Raw genomic sequence first — 10,186 nt, forward strand, 5'->3', positions numbered from 1 at the left:
TTTTCTGTATAAATTTTGTGTAATTTGTCATACCTCAGCCTTTTCTCCCTGTTTCACTGAGACCATTTCTGACGAGGCTTCAGTGAACAGTAGATGGTTCAACTGAAGGTCCAGATACATCTTTCCAAACACATCTCTCTTGCTGGACTTCTGTTTCTTGAGGACATGACTTTCAGATACTGTTCATATGCTGGATGAAACTTTTTGGACCCACCACCTCTTCTTTTGTCTTCTGCTTGTCCAGTTTCATCTGATATTTTACTTCAATTCAGTTTTATTTCTGCAGGGCCAAATCAAAACAAAAGTTGCCTCAAGGCGCTTTGTTTTGTGAGGTAAAGACCCTACAATAATACAGAGAAAACAGAAAAGCCCAACAATCAGATGGCCCTTTATGAACAACCGTGTTGGCCTGGGACAATGGAAAGGAAAAACTCCTTTTTTCTTTCTTTTTTTTTTTTTTGCTTCAATGATAATATCCGTGTTAATAGTATAAAAGAAAACAAATAAAAACCAAAACAAACACACAATCACACAATAATCATTTGAAAATGTTCAGGTGCAATGATTGAAGTGAAAACGAACGAGAAAGAACTAAAAAAATGAAAATGAGAGAACTATTGCTCGATTAAATTTTAAAGAATTACAAGAAAGCAACTCCTTGAGAACAGAATATAAAATATATAAACATAATGTAATAATGAATAATAAATAAATATGTATTTAAAAATATGGGTGACTCAAGACTTTTGCACTGTATTGTGCAGAAGGGAAAGGAATAAGTATATAAGTTATGTGATGAAAATATTATTATTATATTATTATATATATTATAACTAAGAATTATAACTATTGTTCGAAGCATGTAAACTTTTATTTTTTAGTAAAATTAGTTCGTGTAGATACTAAAGAAAGCAACGCTTCTTTATTAAAAGATCAATTTTTTGTTGTTGTAATTCCACGAAACATCCAGCAGGTGGCAAAGTAGAGGACCCAGGACTGCGGCGCCCACAGGAAACGGAGATCAACAAAGCGGAAGTATTGAAAGGAAACCTCGGTTATTTTTCCAGCTACCCAAAGGGGAAAGTGAGAGACGATTTTTGTGTCAAACAACAAATTTGGCATCACAGCAACGCCGAAGGATGGACAGATAGTGCTTGTTTAACTGAGTAAGTTGACAATTTAACGCACAATTTTAAGATTTAGCCTCCATATAGATTCTCCACCGGATTCGGTGCTAACGTTAGCCGCTATTGTTTTTAGCACCAATGTTAGCGCAAACTTCGGTGTGTTTTTTATTGTTTGTTTTATTCGGTGAAACTCCACGGCCATGATTAATCTATGATCTGTTGTTTTTATATTTTGAGTGTCGTATTTTTCACTAACTCGATTAATGTTTTCAGTAAACCCATGCCATTGTTTGTCGGCTAAGTTGCATGGCTTGGGTCTATGCATACTTTCGGTATTGTAAAGGTAGTAGAGTTATTAATAAATGTTGTAAACAATAAGTAAAGTCAACTATCGCTAAAAGGCCCTTTATTGTAAATATAAAGCACCGGGTTTTATGGTAAAACTTCGTGTTATTTTTTACTTTAAAACCAGGAAAGTCTTGAGAGCTTTAATAAAGAAAGCAACTGGACTTCTTTAGGTTTCTGAAGACGTTTAATCCAAGAGTCTTATTCAATTTTAAAAAGAAAAGGTGGGACATCCCAGGAATTTTCCCCTTTACGTGGTCCTGAGAGTCGTTAACCCACTATTAATAATGTGACTCATCACATGAACCAAGGTGTGAGTAAAGGAGTGGGCCATTATCATCATCATGAGTTTGTTGATACCTGACATTCTAATTATATCAATAATGGTCGTTCACAGTGGGTGTAGATGGTCATAACCTCAATAGGTCACATGATGGAGTGGGCAAGAGTAGTTTTGCCCTTATCCCCCAGTGATGGAAATGACCCGCACTTTTTTTTGACACTTTGGCTCATGATCAGTAGTCTGTCAACGACTCTAAGGACCACCTCCAAAGGGGATGATCGCTAGTACGGGTTAAATACCTGGACATCCCACCATTTGTCTTTGCAAGCTCCTTTGACTTAGAACTGAAGAAGCCTCTTAAATGGAAGGTCTGGCTTCACAAACCCAAAGACAGTTGGCCCCTTTTTCAAGCTCTGAGAATTGAGAGGCTTCAAAGACATAAACTCTGCATTTTTGCCAAAGAAGACGATGATACAAGGATTTTTTATGAATGTCCTGACATTCAGCCTAAACAGCTTGATCAACCTGTGATTAATTTCTGTAGTAACTCTAATTTGTGACTTTTAATTTCAGATTCACGGCTGCGGTCCTGGTAAAGAGGTAATTCATCACATCTGAGTTCAACTTGCTGCTGAGGGTTCGAGAGAGACCTACCACAACTGTTTTGCCCCGCAGTGACGCTTCAGAGTCTCTCTGCTTTTCCTTTAGCCACCAGCATGGCTAACAGCACTGTGACAGTGGTTAAGGGTCTGCCACCAGGCCCTGCGGGTAGAAGTAGTCCAGAAGGCTCTCAGGTTAGTTAATTTTTTGCTTAGTAGAACCAAAGCCAGGATCTGTGTAATAACTTACTGACTTCACCTCTTAAAATGCAAAAGATTGAGAGTGTATTTTGTTTTACATGAAGATTCTTTCTTTTTCTTTGTTTTGTTTTTTTGGGGTTTTTTTTTTTGTTGTTTTTTACATGAAATATCATGAAAATATCAGTGCAAAACTTATGGCTCCTTGCTTTAAATGTGAGAAAACTGTGTTGTATTGTGTTTTTTCATTTTATTTTTTATCTCTTACTAGAGATGGACCGATCCGATATTACGTATCGGTATCGGTCCGATACTGACCTAAATTACTGGATCGGATATCGGAGAAAAATAAAAAATGTAATCCGATCCATTAAATATCACGAAAGCACCTCACAAAACTTGGAACACGCCGTAACTCACCTCCGAACGTTAGCACGTCGGAGCAGTAGGCATCACGTGATAGAGCGGCTGTGGCATGCGGGACCTGTCGGTGGTCTGGATAGCATGTGGAGCTTCGCTAGCAACCCGGCATTTCATCTCCGACAAAGTTATCCCCGAGAGAAGTAAAGCAAGTGTGTAAGTCCATCTCTGAATGTTTGTAAAGCATTCCTGCGTTAAGCTTAACGAGCGACTGCCTCTCGCTCTCCGGCTGCTACTTCAATCATGAAACTGCTTAACGATCAGCTGATCGGCTTTTCTGTCGCGAGTCCGTGTCTCTTGTTTGCTTTTGGCCCACTTTGCACCAGACAGAGGAAACCAGCGGCTGAACAACAGCAGCACGTTTAAGCTTGATCAGCTGTTGTTAGAATTTATTTAATATTACTTTCTACACCAGGATCTTTTTCTATGTAGCTGACGGCTGGTAACTGTGCAGGGGCGGATCTAGCAAAGTTTAGCCAGGGGGGCCGATAGGGCATTAACAGGGAAAAGGGGGCACAAAGACATACTTTTCTTTCTTATTCTCATTTAAAATGTCGAGCTTTTAATTATTTAATATTTATCTGAATCTTACACCCAAAGTTTTAATCTGATGTAAAATGTATAGAAGTCCATTATTGTATATAGTAACTGTTAAGTCTAATATACCCTAGTAAGCTATAGTACTTTTTCCTTTGGGAAGGTACCATCTGTGCAGTCTGCAATTTTGTTGAAGAAAGATGTTGAATCTATTTAATATTTCTTGAAAAATAATTGATTTCTGTGCATTTTTTTTCACACTGCATCAAATTAAGGTTGATTACGTCGATTAAGCATCATGAGGTGGAGCGTGAGGGGTGGTTCCCTATTTTTTATTTATTTATTTTTGTTGTTGCTGGGAGTTGGAACCCTATTAGTTAGGTTGCTTAATATTTATGCTAAGTACTCTTTAAAATACCAGAATAGGGAGGATGGTGTAGGTTTAAGTTTATTAGATTGATCAGTATTGCTGAACTATGAAATATTTTTTTTTGCATACAGGTATAACAGAATAGCTTTAGTGTAGTTGTTGTTTTAAACTTGAGTATGAACTTATACAAAATGCAGCAAGATATTTAAAAAACAGTTTTGTTGATTAAAACACACTATATTGGATTCATATCGGTATCGGCAGATATCCAAATTTATGATATCGGTATCGGACATAAAAAAGTGGTATCGTGCTATCTCTATCTCTTACTATCACTAAGGTATTATGCAGACCACACAACTGCACCCATTAGCTTTTGTTAAAGGATGATGGATGCATCTTCTTTTTTTCCCAGGTGCTAAGTAAGAAAAAGCTGCAGGACCTGGTGAGAGAGATTGACCCAAATGAGCAGCTGGATGAGGACGTTGAGGAGGTTTGTCAGTAGTTTAAATAAATTGTGCAAGATTTTTTTGATCTTCTCTGTATTGAATAACATTTACATATTTTTTCATCATCTGCAATTAAAACTTGCCTAATGCTGTTAACATGATGGTATCCAAGCTATAGTGAAACGGATGGTTTCTTCAGTTCGCTGTCTGGTTTTCAAAATCCCTGTTTTCTTCTCAGATGCTGCTACAAATTGCGGATGATTTTATAGAGAGTGTAGTGACGGCAGCCTGTCAGCTGGCACGCCACCGCAAGTCCAACACCTTGGAGGTGAAAGATGTTCAGTTACATCTAGGTAAGTTGCTTGTGACGTTTTTGAATGATTGGGTCATTCTTTATTTTGTCAGGTTGTACTGTGTGCCTTGAGCTCTCACAAAAAACGTAAGAATGTTTATTCTGCAGTTATTGGTTGGCAGCTGTTTACAGAAATATTATCAAGGCTTATATTTAATTCAGTGCTACATGCCTTATGAGAATTTGATTTGAATTATTTATTTGCTGCTATCATTTGTTGGCTATTTATATTCAAATTTTGTTGTTACTTTGAGAGCACAAGGTGATTTAGCATACTTTATATGCATAAAAAACGTCTGGTATGAATTGATTTTTTTATCACTTAAATTATATTAATGATAAGAACTTAATTTAATATTTGTAGATGGTTTCAGATAAATGTTAGGTAAACTATGTGCTTTCTGTGATAAGTTTGAATATCACAGAGGGAGTTTAAATTATTTACTGTAAAAGCCTTGAAAGAAAAAAAAAATAACATGTATATATCAATTTTTGAAAATGAGATGGAAATTAGATCTTTCCTTATAGACTGGGTTATTTGCCAGATATGATCACTTTGATATCAATATCTATTGTAAATCCCGATGAGCCTTTTAAAGTCTGTGGCCTGCTGCCATTGTGCATTGCTTTTCTCAGAGCGCCAGTGGAACATGTGGATTCCTGGTTATGGCTCAGATGAGATCCGGCCGTTCAAGAAGGCTTGTACCACAGAGGCCCACAAACAGGTGAGCGATTGCCTCTGCTGCACATGTTAGATTACTGTAAATGGTAGAATAACTGCTGATGTTATATTTGTCAGTATGGTTAATTTGGTTTGTATTATGATGAACACTGGGCCTAATTGTTTTCATTTATTCTCATTTCAGAGAATGGCGCTGATCCGCAAGACAACCAAAAAGTAGCACGACTAAGATGTACCTATTGTGGGTTTTTTTTTTTTTTTTTTCCCCCCCATTCTCTTTTATTTTCCTGTCAACTGGGATGTTTTTTTTTTTTGTTTGTTTGTTTATTTTTTTTGACTAAAATAGAGAGGTGGTATTGGTGGATGTATTTTTCTTGACATTAATGTTTCATTGTCATAGCTCTGTAAGTTTTATGTGTTTTGCCAGAGTCATTGCACAATAGTGGTCTTTGTATGTTTGATTCTGTATTGTTGCCATTAAGCTAAACCTGGCAGAACTCCATTGCATCTTTGTCAATAAAAATACTTTCTTGGTATCGTTCATTACTTGGATGTCAGTGTTACCTGACTCACGTGCCTTCCTAAAATACTTGGTTTTACCTTTCTCATTAGAGATTTATCATTAGATTAGATATATTGCAAGTAAAGTAAATGACTGATTGGGACTCCTCTGTTTTTATTGAATCAATTTGTGCAATGATTATCATTATACTTCTTTATAGGTTTTTGTAGTTAATTCAGGTGTAAACTACTACACCAACCTTAACACATTTTTTAGCATATTGTTTTGGTTTTTAATTTTTCTTTTGTTTACGTTGTCTTATTTGGATGCAATTTTCCAAACTTCAGATGGAAGAAATTGTCATTGTAAGAAATTAATGACTGAAATTACCAATCGGAAGGTTGGAGTATGGTGTATGTATTGCCAGACTTAAGTTGGTCAAATTACATGGATATGTTAATTATCTGAGATGCTGTTTCACATTTATTAGTCAGCTACCTAGTAGATGTGAAATTGCCACACTATGTATTACATTAATACACCACAAAGGCTCAGATGTGATTAAATGGACTTCCTGCATACTTGCAGCCAACCAAGGATAAAGAAAGATATTCAGAAACAGCAGATGGCTACCAGCCATCATTTAATGACCTTGTTTTAGTTGCAGAGACACTGGGGGAAAACCCCAATTTAATGTATGCACCTGAGAGTTTAATGAATTTCCACAGAAACACCTACAGACAACCAGTTCCTCGCAGGATGTTTACTAGTCATGTTACAAGACAACTGTTCAGGCTCATAAGAATAACTGAAGAGACAAATGAAGGCTCAAGACAATATTTGTAATCTGAACCAAGGGACCAAGTACCTTAATAGCTGCCAGTTACTGGCAGAACAAACAATATAGGAATATAGAAATTGAAAAGAAAATACAGAATACCTTTGTGGAGCAGTGGCTCCAATCCTATCACTTTTGACCCCTCAAAGTCATAAACCTGCTTGCAAACCGCTATTTGTAATGTCTTTGTGTGGGCATGAGCTGTGCAGACTACCTCACCTCCTCAACCTTCAAGCCGGTGGAACCACTTTACCAGTGTACGGGTTTCGAGGTAGAGAAATCAATAATTTAGATTTGTTCATTTCTTCTCTCACTTTTGAATAATTGTGACTGTGACACAATTACATCTTTAGCACCCATTAGACAAATTAGAGAAAAGAACAAACAACTTGTCATATTACAGCCTCTGCCCCAGCTGAACTGAGGTTAGCCATGACCTCATAAGTCCATTAGCGTAATATGCTGTGGAGCTGGCATCTCACTAAAGAGAGAATTACCATATTTCTCTTATAAATACAGAATATAGATTTTTCTATTAAAAGTCCACAGCTTCACTAGCAGCTTTGAGTACTTTGTAAGGCATATTTTGAGCTCAGTGTTACAAGTGACATTGAGCAAACTTAAATTTTAACCTAATGGTGAAGCTATATCAAGATCGGAAAGGTTATTGGGCTTTACAGTGAAAAGTTCAGTCTCATTAAATGATAATCAATACAACAGGAGTCGAGCGCATGACCTGCTGATGGCAAAAAAGCAAAAAGTGTAAAAATATCTGTTACAGAAAAAAATGAAACACTAAACTGACCTATTTCCCCATTTTATTTCACAGAGCCAACACAAAATAAAATACTAGCATCTTATAGTTCTAAAAGATTCATCTTCACAAAAAATGTGCAAAAATACTTTTCATACCAGCGTGTTTTATGATTTTTGTGCCTTACAGTAATGCCACCACCGATCCAACCTGCTCACAGTTATTTATTGCTTTTACAGTCACGTGAGTTCACATAGATAGGCACCACATGTCCACAGTTTAACCGCAACACTTTTTCTTGTCCTTAGTTGCTGTTCTTGGCTGAGGCATGTTGGCTCGCTGTAACTGTAGCGCCTGTGGGACAGTGCACTTGACTCCATCCCAGCCCTCTTGCAGCTCTATCTCTCCACTCAATAGTCCCTGGTAGATTCGTCGAGTGAGGAGCTCGAAGCACTCCTTTACATGTTGCCCAGACTTTGCAGATGCCTCCACGTAGGGCGTTCCTAGCTGCTGGGCCAGCTTCTCTGCCTCTTCTCGGCTCACCGCCCTTTCCCTGTGAGCATCTCGATCATTCTTTTGACCCACCAGGACGAACAGAACCTTATGTGGCTGTACTCGCTCGCACACCTCAGCATGCCAGTCTTTAATATGGTCAAAGGAGGCTCGATGGGTGATGTCAAACACTAGCATGCCTCCAACTGAGTTGCGGTAATAGGAGCGGGTCACTGATCTGAGGAAAGAAGTGAGACAAAGGGGTAAAAAATCTTGAGAGATAGAAAAACCCACACTGGCAAACAGAATCAACATTTATGTCCTGTTCTAATGAGCAGTTAACAGCTGCTGTGTATAACTTCAGCTCTTTTGGACAAGCATTCATACAAACAGTTCCCCCTGATTTATTGAACCAAAGGTCATCTAAACTGTCAGGTGGTGAAAACTTCATCTAAACAGGTATTTCTGAAAACAGGACAAGCCTTTGGTTCACTTAATGGGATTATAGATCCCATCCAGAGTGAAGTTAAATGCAAACAGGCATAGTTTGCAATTTGTTTCAGTTCATTCAGCTGGAGAACTGGAAAATAAAGGATTTGGAGACAGAATGAAGCATGCTTCTCCTAGTTCTTTCATTAAATACGCTGAGCCTGGAAAATATTACATTTAAAAGAGCTCAATCTTCCATTTAGAAGTATTGCACAAACTGCACTTCTGTACACAGTACACACCTATCTTGTGGCACTGACAGGGTGGATACACAATCATAGCTGAAAGTAAACAAAGCAAAACAACTTCATTGTGAACGGAATAGGCCCTAGTTCAGTTGTCGCACACAACTAAAGTGTCTCTAATTTTCATTTTTTGAACAGGGTCCTTGTAATGTGGCCTAATGCATTAAAAACGACATAAATGTTACCTGGATTCCAACATAAAGCTCATATCATTGTAGACTGCATATATCTTATTCAAAGATCATCCATACCTGAACCTTTCCTGTCCTGCTGTGTCCCAGAACTGCAGCTTTACACGGATCCCCGGTTCCACCTCCAGGAAGTGAACGTAGAAGTCAACACCTACTGTCTCGTTGATGGACTCCATAAACAAGTCCTCTGTGTAGCGTTTCAGTAGGGAGGACTTTCCCACAGCTGAATCGCCCAGCATGATGATCCTGAACTGGTACTGCCACAAAGTCAGGTCCATTGTTGCTGGCAGTTACAAGAGATTAAGACAGGAATGACAGCTTTTGGAGATATGAAGGTGTGCACAAGCGCTGGGAAAGAGAAAAACAGATTGTCATAAAGATTAGAAAAGGTTAAAAGCAAATATAGTGAGAGATTACTGAGACTGAAGAGAAAGAAAGAGACATAACTTCATGGAGACTATCTACCACACAAACTCAACACCAGTTGCTTTCTTACCTCTGACAATCCAAATGTTGAGAAACAGGCATTAAGCCACTCCTTATTAATCTCACTACCAATGCAGCAGCAGTGTTCACAGCCATCCCAAGCTTCTTTCCTTTTGTGACTGCAGTACAGCTCTCATTCTCATGGTGGCTCTTCAAATCCTCTACGAGGGCAGGTATGTAGAAAAATCTTCCCCACAAAGTGGATCCATTTGAGCTGCTGATCTTAACTAGTACAGTAAGCTTGTACACAAGTGTGGCTTTGCAGGGGCGTGTACTTCTAAAGGTTGCTTGTTGATACTTGACTAAAGGAGGGGCAAGAGCACAAGGACAAAGGGAGGGCCAGATGTGGGAAAGGGGGAAGTTTAAGGAAGTAGTGGCTGCATAAAAAAAAACTTATCAGGGGAAACTGTGCAGTTTCCTGTAGTTGAGAGCCAGTAGGGACATCATCATCACCAAACATACAAAATGAGGGTGACTGTTGGCAACTCTAACAGTTGCCACACTATTTGCAACAGTTTTTATCACTTTATGATCTCATATGTGCAGCGAAGATCTGAAAAGGGAAGTTGATAACAATGTCGGTTTTTATCCTCTGGGAAAGCCAAACTGGTCTCACAGCTATATGTAAAGTGACTGTGACCTCTTAACATTATGCAGTGATGGAACGGGTTCAAGTTACATGAAGGGACCATGGAGAGCAACAAGCTTCCTCTCCACTGTCCTGGTTAGTAGGATAAAAAGTCCATCCTTAGGCAGTTGTGACACCAGCATATTTATGAAAAGTCATTCACAGATACTTACAGCTTGTAGGTGTAGTATTCTCCAGG

General features: G+C 38.3%; 2 protein-coding genes across 2 annotated transcripts; one reads left to right on the forward strand and one right to left on the reverse strand.

The window, feature by feature from the left end:
- Window positions 1-1,005: 1,005 nt before the first annotated feature.
- taf12 (TAF12 RNA polymerase II, TATA box binding protein (TBP)-associated factor) lies at window positions 1,006-5,908 on the forward strand. Its single transcript, XM_082550950.1, has 6 exons — window positions 1,006-1,166; window positions 2,329-2,549; window positions 4,295-4,372; window positions 4,567-4,681; window positions 5,317-5,405; window positions 5,547-5,908. The coding sequence occupies exons 2-6, from the start codon at window positions 2,472-2,474 to the stop codon at window positions 5,580-5,582; spliced, it is 396 nt and encodes a 131-aa protein (XP_082407076.1). The 5' UTR covers window positions 1,006-1,166; window positions 2,329-2,471; the 3' UTR covers window positions 5,583-5,908.
- A 1,595-nt stretch (window positions 5,909-7,503) lies between these two features.
- On the reverse strand, window positions 7,504-10,178 carry rab42b (RAB42, member RAS oncogene family). Its single transcript, XM_082551811.1, has 3 exons — window positions 9,370-10,178; window positions 8,934-9,221; window positions 7,504-8,186 (listed from the first exon to the last, which is right to left on the reverse strand). The coding sequence occupies exons 2-3, from the start codon at window positions 9,149-9,151 to the stop codon at window positions 7,736-7,738; spliced, it is 669 nt and encodes a 222-aa protein (XP_082407937.1). The 5' UTR covers window positions 9,152-9,221; window positions 9,370-10,178; the 3' UTR covers window positions 7,504-7,735.
- Between the last annotated feature and the right edge of the window lie 8 nt (window positions 10,179-10,186).

The sequence above is a fragment of the Aulonocara stuartgranti genome (genome assembly GCF_965226115.1).
Source record: "Aulonocara stuartgranti genome assembly, chromosome: 11".
NCBI lineage: Eukaryota > Metazoa > Chordata > Actinopteri > Cichliformes > Cichlidae > Aulonocara > Aulonocara stuartgranti.

What these genes read in the sequence shown, in the direction of transcription:
- taf12 (XM_082550950.1), top strand. Translation starts at nt 2,472, where the DNA reads ATGGCTAACAGCACTGTGACAGTGGTTAAGGGTCTGCCACCAGGCCCT. An exon ending in GTAGTCCAGAAGGCTCTCAG is followed by an intron (nt 2,550 to 4,294) that starts GTTAGTTAATTT and finishes TTTTTTTCCCAG; the next exon opens with GTGCTAAGTAAGAAAAAGCT. An exon ending in AGATGTTCAGTTACATCTAG is followed by an intron (nt 4,682 to 5,316) that starts GTAAGTTGCTTG and finishes TGCTTTTCTCAG; the next exon opens with AGCGCCAGTGGAACATGTGG.
- rab42b (XM_082551811.1), bottom strand. Translation starts at nt 9,151, where the DNA reads ATGGACCTGACTTTGTGGCAGTACCAGTTCAGGATCATCATGCTGGGC. An exon ending in GCAGGACAGGAAAGGTTCAG is followed by an intron (nt 8,187 to 8,933) that starts GTATGGATGATC and finishes TTCTTTCCTCAG; the next exon opens with ATCAGTGACCCGCTCCTATT.